The sequence below is a fragment of the Tachypleus tridentatus genome, chromosome 9 (assembly GCF_004210375.1).
Source record: "Tachypleus tridentatus isolate NWPU-2018 chromosome 9, ASM421037v1, whole genome shotgun sequence".
Lineage (NCBI taxonomy): Eukaryota > Metazoa > Arthropoda > Merostomata > Xiphosura > Limulidae > Tachypleus > Tachypleus tridentatus.
In genome coordinates, this window is record NC_134833.1 from 120,691,339 (window position 1) to 120,715,213 (window position 23,875).

Below are 23,875 nucleotides of genomic sequence, written 5' to 3' on the forward strand. Positions count from 1 at the left end.
TCAAACCTTAACCTACAGTTGAAGTGCTTGATAATACTAGTATGTATCACAGTCTGACCTACAAAGATGTATTTTATAAAAAACATTAAACCTTTATTACAACAGTTAATGGCACTAGGGAATGTTACATCTTAATCTACAGTTACAGTATTTGACGTTACTACCAAATATCAAACATTAACCTTTAGAGGGTTAAGTTATAAATATTTTTAATCTTTTTTTACAAAAGTCGAGGGTACTAGCGAATGTTAACCATTTAACTACAAAAAGAGCAGTTGACGTAATTACGTCAATCAATATGTAATCAGATTTCTGTCTAAAAAGGTTTATGTTTTAAAAGCGTTTAATCTTCATTACAGCAGTTGATGTTTCTAGCAAACATTAAATTTTTACAAAGATAGGTTTATTTAAACCTTCTCTTACAGTAGTTAGTGTTATAAGCACATGTTAAACATTGATCTACTTTATGTTTTAAAAATATTAAACCTTCATTTATAGCAACTAATGGTACCAACACATGAAAGACTTTGACCAACAGTTACAGCAGTTGATGTAAATAGATAATATCAAATCTTTACTTATGTAGGTTTAGGTCATGAAAAGGTTTAACTTTCACTTACAACATTTGATTGTACTAGCAAATATTAAACTTTCACCTGAAAGGTTTTATGTCGTAAAAATGTTTATAGCACCTGATGGTACTAGGACATGTAATATCTTGGCCTACATATTAAGATGTTAGGACGGGGATAGGGTACTTAAGGAATGACAAAGGAAGACTCGTATGTGATTATTATGAAATGACTAGGTTGTTAAATTCTGGTTTGTTTGTTTTTCAATTTGTACTAATAAAGATTAAAGCAGTATTTCTCATCTTGAACAACTGATAGATGAAACCAAAGTTGATCAAACAGCTACATAAATTCTGAGCTTGTTAAATTAAAATTGGTAAAATTAAAGAACAATAAGTCTTCTCGATCAGATAATATTTCCCCCGAGTATTTTAAAGGAGGTCAAGAATTGGATATGTTAACCACTTACCACAAGTTACAGCAGCATGAAAGTTAGATAGTGTAACTTCTATCTTCAAGAAAGGTAATATAACTTGTCCCAGTAAGTATAGGCCTATTAGTCTTATAAAAGTTGTGGGATAAGTTTTAGAAAGTCTGATAAAAAAATACTTTGCAAAGTTATTTAACAAAGTTTAGAAATTTATTCTATAGTCAACATGATTTCACAAAGGAAACATCTTGCCTTACAAATCTTTTGATATGTTTTGAAAATGTTACTACATATGCAGATGAGGGTAAGAGTGTATATTTGGTGTATCTGGATTTTCAGAAAGTACTTGACAAAATGCCAGATAAAAGGCTTCTAAAGAAACTTATTTTATAGATTGGAGAATAAGTTAGCACATTGGATAGATGAGTGGATTGATGGAAGAAAGCATAGGTTTGTTATGAATGGAGCTCAGTCAAGCTGGATTAATGTTGCAAATGGCCTTATTATTACTTAAGTTTGCTGATGATGTTAAGGTATTGGATGTTGCTAACTGTGAAGAGAATGCTGCTGCTTTACAAAAAGATTTAGATGATTTAGTGAGTCATGCAAACAAATGGCAGATGGATTTCAATTATGATAAAATCAAGATATTGCATTTGAATTATAAGTATAATCTGGATGAGAATGACCTTATTAGTGTTATAAAATAAAAGTATCTTGGTGTTATCGTTAATCATTCTCTTATGTCATCCAAGCAGTTTGATGTTGCTAGACGTTGGACAGAGGATTCTGGATTGTGTCTACAGAAATATTAAATAGAAGTCTGAAGAAGCTATAATTTCATTGTATAAGTTATTGGTTAGGCCACATTGGGTGTACTGTGTTCAGTTTTAGGTTCTTTATTTTAAGATAGGCATTACACTGTTGGAAAGTGGTACGTCGGATGAAAGCGTTGTCATATCAGGAGTGATTAAAATCCATAAAAGTGACTTATCTTAGAAAGAAAAGAGTTAGAAGAGATCTGATTGAAGTTTTAATATTGTAAAAGCAATTGATAATGTTAATTCATCAACATTTTGCATACTTAACAGCGAGAATTATAGAACTATGGGCACACATACAGATTTTGGTAAGGTATAAGCCGTCTTCAGCTAATACAGTTTTGTGTTTCAAATAGGGTAGTTGACCAATGGAATGGGTTGTCTTCAGATGTTGTGGAGGCAATAATTTAATTGAGATTAAAATAAAACTTGGTAGATACATGAGTGATAAGAGATTACTTTATTTTTTTTAATTTTATTATTTATTAGCTTTAGTTTGTCCTGGAAGATGAAACAGCGAAGATGGACCAGCAAATTTCTTGTTATCCCTAAACATTATGTTATGTTAAATATCTAACCTTAGCCTACAAAGGTTTATGTTATAAAAAAATTGTTATACAGGGTGTTCGGAAAGTCACTGTGCACTTATATATCTATTAACATACATGTTTCAATATAGAATACAGAAGGTAAATATGAATGACAATTATAAACAATGTTGAAAGTGTCCCCCGTTGGCATCCATGGATCTTTCTTATTTTGTTTCTAAACACTGCTATCAGTTGCTGGCTTGAAATAGACTGAATAAATGCTGTTATCGCTGCTTTCAAAACTGCACAGTGACTTTCTGAACACCCTGTATTTTCACTTACAGCAATTGATGGTACTAACTTACGTTACATTTTGATATACAGTTACAGAAGTTGATATTACTAGTACATATATATATCAAAGCTTTACCCATAGAGATGTATTTTATATCAACGTTAAACCTTTACTACAGCAGTTGATAGCACTAATATATGTTACACCTTCACCTACAGTTACAGTACTTGATGTTACTACCAAATATGGAACATTATTCTATAAAGAGTTAAGTTATAAACATTTTCTATCGTTTCTTACAAAAGATGAAGGAATTAGCAAATGGTAACCATCGAACTACAATAGCAGTAGTTGTTGTTTGTTACCAATAAATACCTCTGTTTAGAAAGGTTTATAATTTAGAAACGTTTAACCTTCACTTACAGCAGTTGATGGTACTAGCATTTGTAAGACCTTGACCTACAATTACAGTAGTTGATGTGACTGGCATATGTCAAAACTTGACCTACAAATAATTAGGAGATAAAATCTATACACCTTCACTTACAGTATTTGATGGCACTAGTACATGTAAATCTTCGCTTATAGCTACAGTAACTTATGTTACTTGCAAATAACAGACCTTGATCTTCAGAAACTTATATTATACAATAATTAATCCTTCTCTTACAACAGCTGATACTACTAGCAAATGTTAAACTTAAGCCGACAGTTACAATAATTTATGATATTAGCAAATATCAAACCTTGACCTACAGTAGTTTATGTTTAAAAAAAATTATATTTTTAGTTAAAGCAGTTGATGGTACTAACACATATTAAATATTGATCTAGAGGTGGTTATGGTATAAACATTTTAATCTTTCTTAGAAAAGTTGATGGAACTATCAAATGTTAACCCTTGAACTACAGTAGCTGATGTCACTAACACTTAATCAAACCTCGACCTATAAAACTTCATGCCATAAAAACGCTAAACCCTCGTTTTCAGCAGCTAATGGTACTAGAACATGTTATACTACGCTCTACAGTTAGAGAAGTTGATATCACCAGCAAATGTCCAATCTTGACCTGAATGAAAATGATAAATCTTCACTTTCAGCACGATATGATAACAGCACATGTTAACTCTTAACTCAGTAGTCGATCTTACTACCAAATATCAAACACATTGGGTTAAGTTACAAAAACTTTAAATCTTTTATTACAGAAGTTGAGGGAACTGACATATGTTATCCCTTGAACTACAGTTACAATAGTTGATGTTACTAACAAATAAACAAACTTGGATCTAAAATTATTTCTGCTATAAAAACGTTTAACCTTCACTTACAGTAATTAATGGTACTAACACAGGTAAAACTTTGAGTTATATTTACAGTTGTTGACGGTAGTATCAAATTTATAACATTGAACTACAGAGGGTTAAGTTACAAAAAAATTAAATCTTTTATTACAATACCTATGGGATCCAGCACATGTTATACATTTAACCATAGTTACAGTATTTGATGTTAATAGCAAGTACTAAATCTTGACCAATAGAAATTAACGTTATAAGAAAGTTAAACCTTTACTTACAGTAGTTGTTTTTTTACTATGTCAAATCTTGATTTATATATATTTCTGTATACAAAAGTTCATCTTTCACTTAAACCAATCTTGGTGGTAGAACATGTTAAAACTTGTGCTACAGTAACAACTCATAATGTTACTAACAAATATCAAACCTTAGCATAAACATTCATTACAGCAGTTGATGGTATTAACGCATGTTACGTCTTTACCTGTAGTTACAGTCGTTATTTTTACCGGGAAATATCAAACTTTAACCTTCAGAGGTTCATGTACTAAAAATGTTAAATCTTTATTTATAGTAGTTGATGGCACTGACACATAACCTACAATTTTAAATGTTACTAGGATATGTTAAATCTTTACCAACAATTTTAACGTTACTGACACATAATAATTTTGTCTCACAATAATAGATGTTATTAACTCATATTAAAACTTGCCCTATGGTGTTAGCTTTCATAATTACGTGTCAAACCTTCACCTACAGTGATTGATAGTATTAACATATGTTGAACTTTGTCCTTCAAAAATAGATGTTATTAAACAGTGTTGAACCTTCACCTTCATTAGTTGGTTAGAAACTCAGGTCTATACACCCAGAGCTACAGTTCTTCATGTTAAAACCTTGACTTACATGGTTTCATTAATGGTACTAACACGCGTTAAACATTTTTCTAATGTAGGAGATGTTCGGAACACGTGTTAAACCTTCTTCTTATGAAGTAGAAATCAGAAACATGTGTTAAACCTTCTTCTAATGTAGGAGATGTTAGGAACACGTGTTAAACCTTCTTCTAATGTAGGAGATGTCAGAAACACGTGTTAAACCTTCTTCTAATGTAGGAGATGTTAGGAACACGTGTTAAACTTTCTTCTAATGTAGAAGATGTCAGAAACACGTGTTAAACCTTCTTCTAATGTAGGATATGTTAGGAACACGTGTTAAACTTTCTTCTAATGTAGAAGATGTCAGAAACACGTATTAAACCTTCTTCTAATGTAGGAGATGTTAGGAACACGTGTTAAACCTTCATCTAATGTAGAAGATGTCAGAAACACGTGTTAAACCTTCTTCTAATGTAGAAGATGTCAGAAACACATGTTAAACCCAAAACTACGATGGTACATGTGGTAAAAACTTTAAAGTTTGAATTACAATTGTTGTTAGTGCTACCAGATGCTACACGTGGTTATTCCATTTTACAAAACGTAGATGGTTACTAGTAGGTATTATCCCCTACTATAAACCCTAGGCATATGTCACTAACCTATATGATAAGATCTAGCTAGGTAAAAACATATATTCAATATCCAATACTACAAACCCTAGATCAGCTACTAACATTTTACTAGCCATTACTACAAAACTTACATAGTTATACATTACTATCGTATACTAAAAAGTTAGATAGTCCTAAGATAGTGTTATCCAGTATTACAAAACTTAGATAGTTAGAAACATAGTAATATTATTTATAATAAAACCTAGATAATCTTTATTAGACAAGACATTTATAGTTTCTAATCATCATTAAGAACCCATCCTACTAAACCTAGAAATTTGCTACTGTGTTCACATCTAATACCACAAACCTAGATAGTCACTAACTTATTGCTATTAATTACCGCAAAAACTTTATATTTCCTTGTATACATTATCAATCCATACTACAAACATTTTCTAATCACTAAAATATGTTATTTTTCCATGCTTTAAAAGCTGGATGGTTCTTATTAGACATTACTAACCGATATCAGAAGTCTCAAATATTCACTAACATTATATGTGCTTGAACATAAACTATTATACACTACAGACCTGTATTATAACTTATATATCGTTATCCAATAAAACAAATCTGTATAGTTACTAACATACTAGTATTATATACTACAAAACCTATTACACATTACTAACACATGCTACAAAACCTAGTGTTTTACTAATATGTCACTGTCCTATACTATAAAACATAGGTAGTTTCTAATAGACATTATTAACCCATGCTATAAAACCTTGATAGTTATTAGAAGATAATACTGTCTTTCGAGTACCAGTTATTATTATTGCCTATTACAAAACATATACAGCTATTTATATATTTTTCTTACCCATACTACAAAACCTGGTATTTCCCTTAGACATAATTAACCAATAACACAAAACTTTGAACAATATTAGTACGCATATTATTATTATTATCTACTACAAAACCTATATTGTTGCTTACTTATGAGCATCATATCCCCTACAATAATAAATTTTGCTATTCCATTCTACTAAAGCTTAATAGCACCAGTTAGACGTAACTAATTCATATTAAAACCTTGACAGTCACTAACATTAATAATAGTATCGTATACTGCAAAACCTAGATATTTCCTAATGTATCACTGACTCATATTCCAAAACTTGAATAGTTGCTGGTATATCATTATACCACGCTACAAAACCTAGATGGTTAATAGAATATTAATATCATATACTACAAAACTTAAATAGTAACTAGTAGATACTACAAAACCTGGATAATCTTTTTTTTTTTTAGACAAAAGTAACCAATACTTGAAATATTTAATATCTACTGGTTTACGTTAGCATCCTATGATACTGAAACTAGGTAGCTATTGATAGATTACTAGTCACATGATAAAAACATTTGACCTTTGTTACTATCTAATAACACAAATCCTAGATATTCCTTGTTGGATATTATTCATTCCTGCTAAATCAATGTGATTGATACTAGTAGATGCTACTATCCCACACAACAAATCCTTGATAATTACTAACAGGTATTACTATTTCCTTCAACAAAACCGAGATAATTACATGTGGTTATTCTTATTTTCTGCTACAAAACCTTCATATTTGTTATTATATATTACTATCATACAAAATTTGTAGATACTTACTAGTAGATTGTATTGTAACTTTCTATTATCCCATACTGTAAAACTTACATAGTTACTATTAAACATCATTAGCTGATATTACAAAACCTAGATAGACCCTGTTTGACACAAATAACCCCATCACAAATATTTGATAGTTACTAATGGACCTCACTAACCTATGCTACAAACCCTAGATAATCAGTAGCATATGAATATACCATAAAAACCTAGATAGTCACTGTTGGACACTAATAGGCCTCGTTAACCTATACCATAAAACTTAAATAGTCCCTGTTGGATACTAATGAGCCCTATCACAAATATTTGATAGTTACTAATAGGCTTCGCTAGCCTGTACTACGAAACCTATATAGTCCTTAGCATATGAATATACCATAAAACTTAAATAGTTCCTGTTGAACACTGATAACCCCTATCATAACTATTTCATAGTTACTAATAGGCCTCGCTAACCTATACTACGAAACCTAAATGGTCATTGACATATAAATATAATGTAAAACCTACTTACTAAACATATCACTATCAAAGCCTACTTAATTCCTAATAGCACTTCAGTACTGTAATAAAAAGCCTAAATGATTCCTATTATATATGACTATCTCATACTAAAGAACCTGAATATCTTCTATTAAGTATTACTACAAAACTTAAGAGTTTCTTTAGATATTACTACCCCATACTAAGAAATATAAATAATTTCTATTAGATATCACTAGTCCATACTAAAAACCCAATATACTTCCTATTAGACATAATTAGCTCAAACTGGAAAACCTAGATATTTCTTATTATATATTGTTGTTTTATACTAGAAAACCTAGTATTTCCTATTAGATATTACTGTCATACACTAGAAAACCTAGCTATTTTCTATTGCATATTACTATCCCATACTAGAAAACCTAGATATTTTCTATTGCATATTACTATCCCATACTAGAAAACCTAGATATTTCCTATTAGATATTACTGTCATATACTAAAAAACCTAGGTATTTCCTGTTAGATATTACTGTTCTATACTAGAAAACCAACATATTTCCTATTAGATATTACTGTCATATACTAGAAAACCTAGGTATTTCCTGTTAGATATTATTATTCTACACTAGAAAACCTAGATATTTCCTGTTAGATAGTACTGTCATATACTACAAAACCTAAATATTCCCTATTGGATATTACTAGATCATACTAGAAAACACTTTCAATAAAACAGAGATACTTGTCAGTGGATTAAGTTAACACCACGTATTTTATTATTCCGCAGTTTATCGTTTAATTTTAACAGTTTGACGTGCAGTTATAAATAATCTTATGCTCAATTTGGAAGTGTTAATATTTATCGTCCTGACAACAATATATGTTAAAATTTTGACTGGAAGATACATAATATTTTAGAAATACTTTTATAATATTTTCTTTCAGTTGTAGATGGATATTTCCAAAAAAAATATTGTTTTTCAGATTTTTCAAAAACAATCACAGAACGCGATACAAAGAGTACGAGTCAGAAAAACATGTTACTGTCCACTTTTAGTTTCATTTCATCTTTATTATTTTATAATACATGTTTCAAGATCAAAACTGACCAGTTGCTCAGTTCTGAAAAACATCTTTAATATCGACTCTGTTTAACACTTGCTATTGAACATTGCTACCATTTCTACAGTACTCGGTTAGGGTTTTAATCCGTTGTAATGATTAGTAGCCTTAGCTTTTAATGATTATTAGCACATCCACTAATATCTAAAAGTTGACTAGCAGTATCAGTGACCAATGGTCGGTTTACGGTAGAATGTAAGTTATAACCCACTGAAATACGTCAGGAAAAGAAAAAAAACTTTACACCAATTTTAGGTTATTGGGGTCAACAGAAACATAATGCGAATATATAGGTTCTGTTTAGAGAAATATATGTTGTATACAAATATTTCTGCACGTGCAATTAAGAATATTATAAAAGTCACTTTAGCGTTTTTGGCCATTTTTAAAATAGGTCGTGTCCGTTACGTTGTTACTTAAGTATACTGACTTTTTACTTGCAATATTTCTGGAACAAAAATTAATTATGTGAAATATACAAATTATCAAATAATACAGACTATCAAAATATACAAACTATCAAATAATACAAGCTAAGAAGAGGTTAAAATATGGGAGTGAATTGTCAAAAAACCTTTTTAACTGCAATGAGGTAAAATTGGTACAAAGAAGAGTGATTATAATATAAATAAGTTTAGATAAGTAAAAGTATTTTAATGTATATTACTTTTTTTTGACTTTTATCATTTCTTTTAGTACCTGAAATGAATTTCACTTTATCTATGGATACCTTTAGGGTTATAGAAGTGTGACTCCTAATCACCACGTTATTACTGCGTTCGTCTTGCTTATCTTCTATAAACAAATCTGTATTCAGTAAAATAACTTTCCTTCGCTGATTTGAATTTTAAATATAAGACAATTATGGTATAGCATTTGATGTAACAGATCCAAGGAAGTAATCACATTTGTATACAGGTAATGATCCCATTCATTTGACGCATGTAACAACAATAAACAGAGCCATGTATAAGAAATAGCTCAAATTTACATGTTACATTCACAGTATTATATAGTTTTGCCTCCTAATGGTGTTGTCAACATTCACCGTCACATTCGAACCCCTCATCAACTTGTATTGCTTACATATTTTGATGTGTCATGTGTGACAATGGTTTTGTGTTGAATGCCACTTCGAACGTTCAAAACCATGGTTTAGAATAACTTTTTTTAAAGAGACAACTTCGGAAAAATTAATCAATTTTCATAATTAAAACAACGTTTCGAGTAACTATTCTTCGTCAGACTAAGATGACGAACTAAACAGACATAATACTGACGTTGTTTTCATAATAAGTTATTTTATATTAACTTGAACAGTGTTTGCCTATTCTAAACTGTGTATTTGGCGTTATGACAAATGATCTAGAAAAATCTGGTGTTTTACGTTTTGTTGTCTTTTTTTTGTGGATTTTTTTTCTTTTACAAACAACCAGCCCTCCAATGGTAAGTATGCGAACTTCTGGCATAAAAAACAGGTTTCGATATCCGTGGTTGACACAATACATATATCATATTGTGTAGGTTTGTTCTTATTTACAAACAAACAAATTTTCAAAAATAATACTGTAAAATTTCAAAATATTCAAAATCTCAAAAGTAATAAATATAAAATGAAATCACTTTTACAATGTGAAAACATAAAGTAGCCAAATTTGGCCCACGAGGTCTACAATTCATGATTCACCTTTAAACATTCGTAGCATAAAACTAGCTCTATTTCAAGTATGTGAATTGAGGCATATATAATAGGAAGTAACAAATGCTGTCTGTTACTACATTTTTTGACACCTGCAGAAAAAAATCTCTTTGACTATTAGATTGTAAAAATGACCAGTACAAAACATTTAGAAGTTTCTAAACCTTAAGGTGAGAAACTATTGGAATGTTAGGTAAATATCAGTAAATATCCACAGAAAAGGTCTTTAGTTCATACAGATAGTTCTGAAATAATAAATATATTGCTCAAAGACCATGGTAAGATCATCCTAGGGTCACGACTCCAGAAAATTATTGTATCAATGTTAGAAAAAGGAATAGAGACAGTACTTCAATAAAATAGGACTACAAAGTTCTATTTGAGGTTCTACAAGAGACTACACGTAAAGCTCTAGGTGAATTGAACTATTTGATGCATAACCCTTGACCCTTGGAATAATTCTGAGAACCCTTTCCTAGGGATCAAGACGAATAAAATAGATGATCCCATGTTCAGCTACAACCTAATATATGGCATGCCTAATATGTGGGACACGTAGCCAATCTGCTAATATCGTTGAAAATGACACATGCTGAAATGTTAATTTAATGTTGTGTGATCACCTTGAACTGGCATACTAATCTCCATGTGTTTGAAGGAAGGATCCTGACTGATCGTTGTCACAGAGATTGGATATATGGTCCACATGTATTTCAATTTACAGGAGTTATGACTTAAAACTTTGTATTAGTGGACAATAAAATACACATCTTCACTGTTTGGTTTGCCTGTTTACTTATTAATAGTGCAAAGCCACATTTGTCTATCTGCCTCGTCCATCGCAGGAAATCAAACCCCATATCTGATCGTTTTAAATTCGTAAACTTATAACTGACACCCTCGTGAGGACCATCCTTACAGAGCCAAATGGAAATAGCATGTCATGTGAAACAATGTGTGATTTTATATACAGGCCGCTTCCGTGATACACGTGTTTGATTTTATTACATTGGTCTCTTATCTGATACGTATGTGTGATTTTATAACGCAGACATCTTAGCTGATACGTGTGTGTGATTTTATTACACAAACCTCTTATCTGATACTAGTGTGTAATTTTATTACACACGTCTCTCATCTGATACATATGTGTGTGTATGATTGTATTACACACGCCTCTTATCTGATACATGTACATAATATATGTGGTTTTACTGTATAACTACACATCTACTATTCTGTCCAGAATCTTATTACTAATATTACATCACACGTTGTGAGAACTAACCCTAACGATGTGACTACTTTATGCTGTCTAATGTGTGTGAGCACATCACAGCCAGCTGATGCTCCACAATATTGATTTCTGAACTCGGTCATTATAATAAGTTTAAAGTAATTAAGTTCTTATAGCTTTGATAGAGAAAACTGTCATCTTCGAAAGTACCGGTAAACCAGGGGTTCTTAACCGGGGGTGCCCGCACCCCTAGGGGGTGCGAAGATGATTCCCAAGGGGTGCGAGGATGCCCATGAATAATTAAAGCAAATCTATATTTTTACATAAGAGTATGCTTTATATTTCTCCAGAGGGTGCGATAAATGATTACTGATTTGAAAGGGGTACAAACACTGAAAAAGGTTAAGAACCACTGCGGTAAACGATTTGATACCCTTGAAGGAATGAATAAAAAAGGTGAGTACAACACTTTTAACCGATTTTATTTACATGTTCTGCGCTTATCTTTTGCCATATTTTTATTCTCTGTTAAACATTTGTTCTAGATTAGTACGAATAATTTTTATCACCTTTTCCATCCACATATTATAAATAAAGAAAACCGAGTATTCTTTCAAATGATGAATACGTCCTACAGTTTCTTCAATGTGATTTTTGTATATGAGTATATTTAATTAAAACAAATGACACAGAGTTAAGAGGCTTTTTTAGGGCTACGTAAAAACATATCAGCGTCAGATCAGATACTAGGTTTAACTGAATGATTTAACATATTGCTGTTATTATAATCGTTTTGTTTTCCAATGATTTACATTTCTCTAGTATGATGTATTTTTTACCAAACGTTTCACCTTTTACTTTTTTTCAATTTATTTTAATTTGTATCTTAAACGTATATAATATCTCATGTTTATTTCATGCCCTGGTGAGTCAGCGTAAGGTTCAAGAATTACAAGTCTGGGATTAAATTCCTTCGGTGGGCAGAGCACAAATGGTCAGTTATGTAGCTTTACACTGAAAAGACAAGCATGTCTCTCATTTCCGACTGAAACATTTTCATCGTTTGTTGTTTTATTTTTTGCTCATTTTCATTTCTAAGCTTCCTAAAGTTTTTACCATTTTATATTTCTTCTCAGTATAGATTCGTCTGTTTTTACAACTGATTCACTATTAGTTTTTAATTTAATATTTCTTTAGGAGTCCTTTTAAAACCTAAAATATGACACTACAAAAAATATACACATTTCTAAGTAAAACGTTTTGTTTAATGTATTGTCAAATTTATGAATCTGGTAACTATAAATATATAATAATCAGAAGTTTATTAATCGTATGAGGATCACACCCTGTGTCTAACACTGTAAACGTATATCATTCAAGGTCTAACAATCATTTTCCACCAGTTGTACTGGGATCAAAACCATGGTCTAACAATCACAGATGAGCCTCACTCAAACTCAATGATCTAATAATTGTTCAGGAATCACATTCAAAGATTTGGAACTTGCTTCCAGGGTAGCCACGTTCATATACTTATCATAACTCTTAAACAACCCTTCTATTTCTACATTGTATGACTAATCAGTACTTATAATAACGTATAAGTTAAGGCTAACAAGTGTTTTATTCTTCAGAACACGATGTGAATAAAATTATTTGTTCTTTTATGTATCTGACTCGTCATTGGAAGACAATCGAAATTAAGGTGGTTTTTAAACTTTCTACCATACACACCATCTGTTTTAGATTAATTACAACAAAACCACAACGTCTAATAAAACTGTTTTGAATGAATCCGTACTGACAGTCAATCTGTATTTTAAAAGTACAGTAATTTGGAAGTTCTTGAGTAATCGTAATATTTAGACATACGCTTACATCTTTATATTCTTTCATCCCGAAAGAGATTTTGAAGCTATTCAGTTTTCCAGCTGTGCTCATAAGATCTGCTATTGCTCAAAACTGCAGTTCTCAGCTACCTATTCATGGTATAAGTTTTGTTAGCTACTGTGAAGCTACATATTTATATGAAATATTTAAGTTTTACCGCTTGATTACTGTATAAAAGAAAGTTGCAGATCTAACGTCACACAAGAAATTACAGTACATTTGTAATAAAATTCACATACGTCACTCTTTTTGTTGTTGTTGTTGTTGTTAGGTTATGTCAAATTTAAAAGACAACTCTAGATTCTGGAACTGTTATTACGGCAAATACTATATTTTTTCACATTTCTGTACGTATTTCATTTCTCTCAAATATGCTAATAAAGTCGAAGAATGAATGCTAGAATCACTGTACTACTGAATGTATAGTAATCATAATACATACTGAGTAACAGCTTCCCGTACAAAAACCATGCCTGCAGTATATTTTTTGCGCCTGCCAGAATTTTTTACGCGAGTAAAATTTGGAACAGGATATGCACTGTGTTTGAAACTATCACCACTTTCACTCAGTTCTATCTTACGTTCTAAACTGTAACTTTAAAAGAAAATTCTGCTTACTAACTTATCAGTTTAATCAAATATAAAATTGTTTTCACAGAGAGATAAGGCTCTTGGTGGCAGTCATCACAATTTGATGGAATTGGGTAAGACCTCTTATCCTATACTTTATATCTTGATAACGTAGAAAATTGTAGAAACTAAGGCTTAAGTATTACGGATTTTCATTGTTCTAGTTAGACACCGATATCACATTTACTTGAACAGAACTTCTAAGCCTAATCTAAAAGTTGTCCTTGTTTGGTCCCATATTTTGATTGATACAGTTTCCTAATAAAAAGTAAATTTACTGGTAAGTACACGTAAGTACACAGTGTTGTTTTTATCTGGATTGCTTCTTAACCCTTGATTGTACGTCCGAGCATGATCAGTTTGAAACTGTAAGTTTAGGTGATTTACCAAACGCTTAGCGAGAAGGCCTCACGCCCAACGTAGTAAGTGTGTGTTTTTCTTATAGCAAAGCCACATAGGGTTATCTGCTCAGCCCACCGAGGGGAATCGAACCCCTGATTTTAGCGTTGTAAATCCGGAGACATACCGCTGTACTAGCGGGGGCCCCAACGTAGTAAACAACTTAATTTGTGAATTATTATGAAAAGTGTGTCCATTTTCCTGTTGTTTTGAATCAATTCTCATTACTTTAAGATGGTAATATTAATCATTTATAAATGAGAAGGAGCTCAATAATTCGCTTACTTTCAAGTTACATTGGAAGAAACTTAGCAATTATAATGCAATAGAACTTGTTATTTGCAAACTGCTTTTTATAGATAGCATTAGAATGGCTATCGTTTCGTCAGAAACGTATTGTAAAATAATTTCAAAAATTTATAAACTTCAGATTGAAGTAAACCTTAGCCATTTGATAATTATAATAGTTACAGAAGTTAGTTGTTTCACAAGTGTGTGAAACGTGTCTTACAAAACCGTAAAGAATATTTAAATTTAGATCTTTGATTGTTTGTTTGTATTGAATTAAGCACAACGAGTTATATGTGCTCTGCCCATCATAGGTATCGAAACCCGGTTTCTAACGGTGTGAGTCCCCAGGCATACTGTTGTGGCACTCGGGGGGGGGGGAGAGATGTAGATCTGCTTTCTACATGATCCACTCTGATGGCTATTATAAAACTAAATCTCTAAACAGAATTTACTGCTGTAGATTCAAACGTCTGAGTAAACTTTTCAATAGCATTATAATTGTGTATTAGAAAATTTACTGAAAACAAAATGTGTGAATAAATTATGTAGGGTTTCTTTGTAATGGTTGTTGTTTTGAATTAAGCACAAAGTTCCACAATGGGCTATCTGTGCTCAGCTCACCACGGGTATCGAAACCCGATTTTTTAGCGTTATAAGTCCGCAGACATACCGCTGAGCAACTGGGGGGGGGCTTCTTTGTAACGGTTACCGCAAATAAAAATGTGTGAATAAATTATGTAGGGTTTCTTTGTGACGGTATAATGGGAAAGTTACCGCAAACAAAAATGTGTGAATAAAATATGTAGGGTTTCTTTGTAACAGTATAATGAGAAATTTACCGCAAACAAAAATGTGTTAATAAATTATGTAGGGTTTCTTTGTAACGGTATAATGGGAAATTTACCGCAAACAAAAATGTGTAACGGTATAATGGGTAACTTACCGCAAACAAAAATGTGCGAATAAATTATGTAGGGTTTCTTTGTAACGGTATAATGGGAAATTTACCGCAAACAAAAATGTGTGAATAAATTATGTAGGGTTGTTTGTAACGGTATAATGGGAAATTTACTGAAAAGAAACACGTTGAAAAAGTGATGTCGATTTCTCCTTGCAACCCTATACAAAGTTCAATAGAATCCTTCATCAGTTTCTATTGTTCACCGAAAACTCATACTTTTTTGTTAGCCTATTAATAAATTAGTTTCGACTTCAATACCACAGTAAGATATATCTTATTGTTTCCTTATGAATTCATTTAGATGGTAAATTTGACAAAATTTAAGTTACTGGATTATTACTGTTATTTTTCATCTTGTTGTATAAGGAAATACGTTATAATGCTATACACGTTAGGTTGTGAGGAAGACAATATTTAAACCCAGTTATGACTCCAAAGTCATACACCATCGTCCGTAGAGTTGTAATAGTGAGATTGCAAGAACACCAAAAGAATGGCATAATGACTTTTACGTGACTCAAAACGGACTCCCAGTGGCGGTAAGTCTGAATGCTTATAATGTTAAAACCTGGGTTTCTGTACTCGTGACGGATACAGCCCAGTGAACCCACTGTGCAGCTTTGTGCTGAAAAATAAACAAAAAAAAAGGTTTAGAACGTGTAATAACCGTCTTTATGGGAAAAACCTTAATCTTGAATATTGAAATTATATTTATGATAGCTTCTAAATAATACATGATACGCCATATTCGCGCTGAACCAAAGTAACTGTAGACCACTGTTTAGTACACATGTTCAACCAAATTAGCGCTGAAAAATCGATAACCTAAGCATACGGAATCGTTTATAATATTCCAAATATACTAATTAGCACGAGACTCAGAGTTGCTAAAACACTATTGAAAATATGCTGGGTAATATCAGTGCTAATATCAGTGTTAACAAAATGTCTTAAACCACACTAAACTTCGATCACCAATTACGACTATACGATGGATCATTGTAGCACTAGTTGGTTTTTCTTAAAGCGGAAAGTGTGTCTGGACGGAACACGAACTTGTCACTCTGCTACTCAGACAAACACTTTGGACAACCAAACTGGCCTGGCATGGCTAGGTGGTTAAGGCGCTCGACTCCTAATCCGAGGGTCGCAGGTTCGAATCCCATTCACACCAAACATGCTCGCCCTTTCAGTCGTGGGGGCGTTATAATGCGACAGTAAAAGAGTAACCCAAGAGCTGGCGTTCGGTGGTGATGACTAATTGCCTTCCCTCTAGTGTTGCACTGCTTTATTAGGGACAGCTAATACACATAGCCCGCGTGTAGCTTTGTGCGAAATTCCAAATAAACCAACCAAACTATCATCTCCTCGGCATTGTCTTCCATCAGCTTCAAAAAATACCCAGTTCCAGAGAACAGAGAATTACGTTTAGAATAGCTGGATATTTTAACGCTTGTTAATATGTATTTAAAACAAAGTCGTCTATCTTTTTAGTGTATTAACGTCTCAAGCTGTGAGTGACTTGTCGAATAGTTTTTTATGAGATGTGGTAAATAAATGCAGTTGGGCCCTCCAAATATCTAATTTAAATGGATAAGCAACCGTATGTAAGGTTGGAGTATGACCGCAATTTGAATTTTTATCACATAAAGTCGACTCCAAATAAAAGTAACCTTTTATGTCACGTCTTTGATGATCGGATTTATTCAACAAACCTAACTTTATTTAAAGTGGTAGAAGGGGAAGTGTAAGGAATACTAGCGATGGAACCAGGAGATACAAGTTATTGATAACATATTCAAAACAGAATAGCAAGTGTCCCTTCTACTACCATTCCACCCCTCCATCCACGGTTAGGCGTCTATGCAACAGATTTACATGTCAAATAATGCATATGCACCCCGTCTTGTCATCCTTATATAACTAATACGCGAATACAGTACCATTTTAAGTTTGAAGCTAAGCTTGCATCATTCTCTCCAGTTATATTATATTAAAGTTAAACTTACATCATTCTCTCCAGTGGTATCATATGGAAGTTAAACTGACATCATTCTCTCCAGTTGTATCATATGGAAATTAAACTTACATCATTCTCTCCAGTGGTATCATATTGAAGTTAAGCTTGCATCATTATTTGCAGTTGTATCATACAGAAATTAAACTTGCATCATTCTCTCCAGTTGTATCATATTAACGTTAAACTGACATCATACTCTCCAGTTGTATCATATTGCAGTTAAACTTACATCATTCTCTCCAGTTGTATCATATTGAAATTAAACTTACATCATTCTCTCCAGTTGTATCATATTGAAGTTAAGCTTGCATCATTATTTGCAGTTGTATCATACAGAAGTTAAGCTTGCATCATACTCTCCAGTTGTATCATATTAACGTTAAACTGACATCATACTCTCCAGTTGTATCATATTGAAATTAAACTTACATCATTCTCTCCAGTTGTATCATATTGAAATTAAACTTACATCATTCTCTCCAGTTGTATCATATTGAAGTTAAGCTTGCATCATTATTTGCAGTTGTATCATACAGAAGTTAAACTTGCATCATTCTCTCCAGTTGTATCATATTAACGTTAAACTGACATCATACTCTCCAGTTGTATCATATTGCAGTTAAACTTACATCATTCTCTCCAGTTGTATGATATTGAAATTAAACTTACATCATTCTCTCCAGTTGTATCATATTGAAGTTAAGCTTGCATAATTATTTGCAGTTGTATCATACAGAAGTTAAGCTTGCATCATACTCTCCAGTTGTATCATATTAACGTTAAACTGACATCATACTCTCCAGTTGTATCATATTGAAATTAAACTTACATCATTCTCTCCAGTTGTATCATATTGAAATTAAACTTACATCATTCTCTCCAGTTGTATCATATTGAAGTTAAGCTTGCATCATTATTTGCAGTTGTATCATACAGAAGTTAAGCTTGCATCATTATTTGCAGTTGTATCATATTAACGTTAAACTGACATCATACTCTCCAGTTGTATCATATTGATCACGTTGATCAAGTGTCATTTTACCCTAACTTAACTTCCATTAATTAATGATTGCACAACTATTCGATATTTATTTCTACATCAACTTTTATTTGAATTTGTGTAACTACCGTCATCAATCAAATATAATTTCTAAGGTAATCTTATCGATTGACCAAACGAATATCCCATGCTGTAAGTCATTCTTTTTTATCACTGTTCACATTTAAGACAAAAGATGGAGTGGATGTTAGCTGTTGCATATATTTATTTCAGTTCCGACAGTTCGTATTACTGGAGTAGATAGAACAGACCTGGCAACAAGTTGGATATCACAAGATGAAAGAACTATAGTAAATGCTCAAAGTTCATTCGGCTCGTCTACCAAAAGAACCATCTCTGAAGGTATAGTGAAATCATCCGGACACTCGACTATGCTGCTAATTCGTCATTCTCAGGTATTGTCACTCATTAATTGTATATACCATATGTAGATTTATCTGCTAGTCCGTATGAACAATCCAGTTCCAAAATTTTACAAAAACAGAAATTAACTTATACCTAATTGAACACTTACACCAGATACAACATAACCTAACTCAGTTTCATCCAACCAGCCAAAGCTATTACATAAGAACATCAAATTTCTCTCCAAAGTGGCAAATATGGTTTGTTTTAAAGTTCGCGCAAAGCTACACGAGGGCTATCTGCGCTAGACGTCCCTAATTTAGTAATGTAAAATTGGAGGGAAGACAGCTAGTCATCACCATCCACCGCCAACTCTTAGGCTACTCTTTTACCAACGAATAATGGGATTGACCATCACAGTATAACGCCGCAACATCTGAAAGGGTGAGCATGTTTGGTGTGACGGGGATTCGAACCCTCGATCCTCGGATTACGAGTATAGTGCTTTAACCACCTGGTCATGCCGGGCCGGCAAATATGAAAAAAAAAAAAACAGGCATGTTTCAATACTTGCTTACTTAAGCATCAAACAAAATTTTAGTTCAGTTGTACAGAGCTTTTAGGAAACACATTCTCAGCAAAGATGAACATATTTGAAAGATGGACGTCAATCACAGAACGTCTTTGCTTGTATACTGCTCCATTATTTTAATTTAATTATTTGATCGAGATAATTGTAACGCAGTATATTTTGAAATGACAAGTTAACATCTCGCGCCAACTGACTTCCAGTTTTAAATCTCACACTGCATCATGATGTCCAAAGATTCTAAAAAACATCAAATGATACAAGTTCCATATTTTATGTAATTCCCATGATATTCAGACGAATTGTTTTAAATATTAGTTGTTTATACTCAGTTTCAAGCGGCTCCTAGTGGCGATATATTTCTCTTCTCGCGTTGTAAGTGTAATAAGTCTTAAAAACACACTGTTCTGGGATCTGGATCACTGCATCTTGACTGGACAAAACGGCAAAACAACATATAAAGTCGAATAATGTTTTTTTTCTGTACCAGGCTAAAGATAATCGATTTTCCATCTTACCGATGATTGCTATAAATAGAAATAGCTGTAATCAAGAACACATTGTACTTGTTCTTCCTCTATCAAATTTTACGTTTTTACGCGGTTACATTTATTAACTTGAATTTAATTTCCAGATTTTAAATACATGATTATTTGCTATATATCGATTCATTGTGTATAAATTAAATAAAATTATCAAAAATCAAATCTCTATTCAAACTAACATCAAGTTGAACAAATCACTCCCTTAATATATAAAATACTATACCGTAGAATTAAAACCTTGAAGTTCCAATAAATGCTAAATTGTTTCTTAATAGGAATTTAGATATGTATAGTTAGCAGTTTCCTTTCAAACACAATTAACTGATTCAAGAAATGAAATATATGAACTTTATACCTTTCAACTTACAAGCAACAGAAATTGTTCATAATTTCTAACTGTCAATAAACATTTATTTATTTGTAATTTGGAGGTTATTGTTGTTTCTGAATAGAAAATCACTGAGTATCGGTAACCTTTCATCAGTTCACCAAGAAAATGGTTTCTCTGGTATGGTATGTTGGAAACATTGGTAACTTTTCATCAGTTCATCAAAACAATGGTTTCTCTGGTATAATATGTTGGAGATATTGGTAACTTTTCATTAGTTCATCAAGAAAATGGTTTATCTTATGTCGGGGATGTTGTCATTATTAGGTAAACTCACGTGGTGTGTGTAATTTCTCACTATAGTTCATTGTAATTTTTGCAGTGATTTTGTTGCTTAATAGTTTCACACACATCTGGTTAAACTGTTGTGACTTTACAACTAATTTTAACAAGTTCATTGGGAATCACATAAACCACTAACCCTATTTTTAGCTCGTACTATACCAGCGTAACATTTTAGTTGGAAGTAAAAGCAGTTTCAAACTTTTTTATCCATTTCATTTTTTAAATACTACATGGGCCACACGAACAAAGTAGCATTTAAAACAGTGTGATTATTTCAATCCCATTATCTTAGTTTGTTCTTGGATCCTCGAATTACAGATTTGTTATAAGGTTCACATGTTGAATCATAACTAGTAATTTTATATTATTACCTGCTTCAATACTCTGTACAAAGAAACTTTCTATGAGATTCAAACAGTAATTAGTGGGATTAACTTAATATTTAGGTTATTTTTGTTAAGTCTTGGCCCATATGTTACCAGATTCATTAAAGTAAGGAACCCATAAGCAATATGGCGCAAAATAGTGAGCTTGAAAATTGAATGAGTCCTATGAAGACTTGTTGATAATCAGTAAATTATAAAGTTGTAAATTACATATTTTAAAGTTTATACTATGGAGCTCTTAATTAGGCTTTATACACATACTTTGAAAATGCTATATGTTTTCAGTTTTCGAAATCTCACAAGTTAAAAGTAGTTGTACATAGAGATTTCAACACTCCACACATGCTTAATATAGTAAATGTACAAGGAAGTTATAAAGTTAATTGGCCTTTTATGAAAGTATTGATAATTTTTGGGAAATAGTTCTCATAAATCTATAAAAGTTGGTAAACCAACTAAGAAAACGATGGAAAAGACGGCTCCAAAGCTAAGTATAATAATTAGCCCTAGAGGGCAGTGATCTTCGCACAACCAATGTGTTAAAGTGTTCAGTGTGACCTCCATTCATATCTCCACTATTGCTTGCATTCATAAAAGATTTATGATATACTCATGAATCATACTGTGCAGCTTCCAGTAGCTGCAGTTTAATTGGTGTCATGTGATACGCTTACAGCCTGTTAAGGTAGCAAGCTTGTCACAGCAAGTCAAAGTATCCTGGTAGCCTAGAATCAACAAGGGTGAAACTTAAGAACCATATTGCTCGTGTATGGAAAAAACGCTGAACACATGTCCAGGTAATGTCTTTACAGTGTGTGTATTTGTTGGTGAAGCCCCATCTTTCAAGGAAGGCTGTTTCATTCTAAACTCTTTCTTCTTCTTTTGTGTCAGAATAATAACACGTTCCAAGTTACATATACAACCTTTCATTGACATCAAACTGTCTGTGAAAACATTAAAATGTAGTTCATTTCAAACTTTTATCATCTATGGTTGTCACGTTTCTTGCTAAGTTGCATATTAAAAACCTTTTTCATATAACACAGCCAACTCTCTTTGTAACCAATCCTGAAGCAACTGCTTCATTCATATTTTACGGTTTCCGGTTTCAGAACTGACAATGCAGTAAATGCTCACTTGTTCCACAATTAACCATTATATATTCACTTACCTTTGATAGTTGCCTGTTACATAGTATTATAAAGTAGTAATTTCTTACTTATCTTCAACAGTTATCTGTTATATGAAATGATAAAGTAATAAACTCTATGGTCCTGTCCTATAACCCACTAGGACAGGCGACTCAGTAACCTAAAAAAAAAAAAAGAGTAGCTGCTAAGGCCTATCTTTGGTCTTCTCGAGTCTAGTTATAGTAGACTTGTAACCATATGGGAGCCAGAGACGGTACTAACTAGCATTCCTGAAAAACCAGAACGGGCTTAGCGACCTGCTGGGACCTTAACTCTTGACCAGTAAATGGGAAAATAGATGTTAAATAGGAAAAATAATAAATACTGCACAGCGTGGTGGATAGGACAAAACTCTGTCAAAAAAAAGACGTATAGATTCAAGTTGTGGGTGAAACATTATCAGTATAAATACAGAAAGAATGTGAGAGAACCAGAAGAGAATTAGAGTTTATAAAAAAAAAAAAAGTAATCAAGAGAAGAGTATGAGAGACCCTGGAGAAAACTTGCAAGCAGATAAAGAAAGTGGTAAAACTTACGTATAGTTTCACAAAAAGGTTCGGGACAGGTAGCAAAGAACAATTCAATACAGTTAAAAATGCTAATCCTAATTTATTAACGTACCATGATGACTTTAATGAAAGACGAACAGAATAGTTTTGACACTTTTAAGTGTACTACAAGTCATAGTTTTCATGCCTATATATGGTAAAGAAGAAAATAATAAAATACAAAGACGTGGTTATGATGATGGGTCGAGTTAATAAATTCGATAACAGAAAACTTAAAAATAAATAAATTCACCAGAACATGTTAAAAGAGCTTTAAAACATATGAAAATCTTAAGGTTTCAGGATCTAATGAATTTCCTATAAAGTTGTTGAAAGAAGGAAATGATGCTTTACTTTGTGAAATTCTTGAATTATTTAATGTAGCGTGAAGAAAATAAAATATTCCAAAAGAATGTAGCAAGGCTATAATATGTCTTGTTTGGAAAAGATGATAGTAGGCATAACTGTAGGAACTATATATATAAATGTCCTTACTATCTAATATTGGGAAAGTGTATGAAAGAATTTTGTAGGGAAGATCAAAAGAATATGTGTAGCAAGAACTTGGAAAATAGGACTGTTTAGACTGAGAAGAAGAACTATTTAGACTGGAAAAAAGGACTGTTTAGACTGGGAATAAGGACTATGGAAGAAAAACT

At 32.2% G+C, this 23,875-nt stretch overlaps 1 protein-coding gene and 1 long non-coding RNA gene across 9 annotated transcripts in view; one reads left to right on the forward strand and one right to left on the reverse strand.

The window, feature by feature from the left end:
* The window catches only part of LOC143226206 (putative nuclear hormone receptor HR38), a 68,835-nt gene that overhangs the window by 13,639 nt on the left and 31,321 nt on the right, over window positions 1-23,875 (forward strand). For 2 of the 8 annotated variants that reach the window (XM_076456889.1, XM_076456892.1), the window contains exons 1-2: window positions 14,336-14,489; window positions 19,154-19,335. In XM_076456889.1, coding sequence (XP_076313004.1) covers window positions 19,312-19,335 — 24 coding nt within the window. In that variant the 5' untranslated portion in view covers window positions 14,336-14,489; window positions 19,154-19,311. The other 6 variants (XM_076456885.1, XM_076456888.1, XM_076456883.1 and 3 more) reach the window with 6 other exon arrangements.
* Window positions 19,864-23,875, reverse strand: part of LOC143226207 (uncharacterized) — a 37,871-nt gene continuing 33,859 nt past the window's right edge. The window contains exon 2 of the long non-coding RNA XR_013014417.1: window positions 19,864-20,401. This is a non-coding gene — a long non-coding RNA (uncharacterized LOC143226207). The remainder of the gene's footprint in view (window positions 20,402-23,875) is intronic.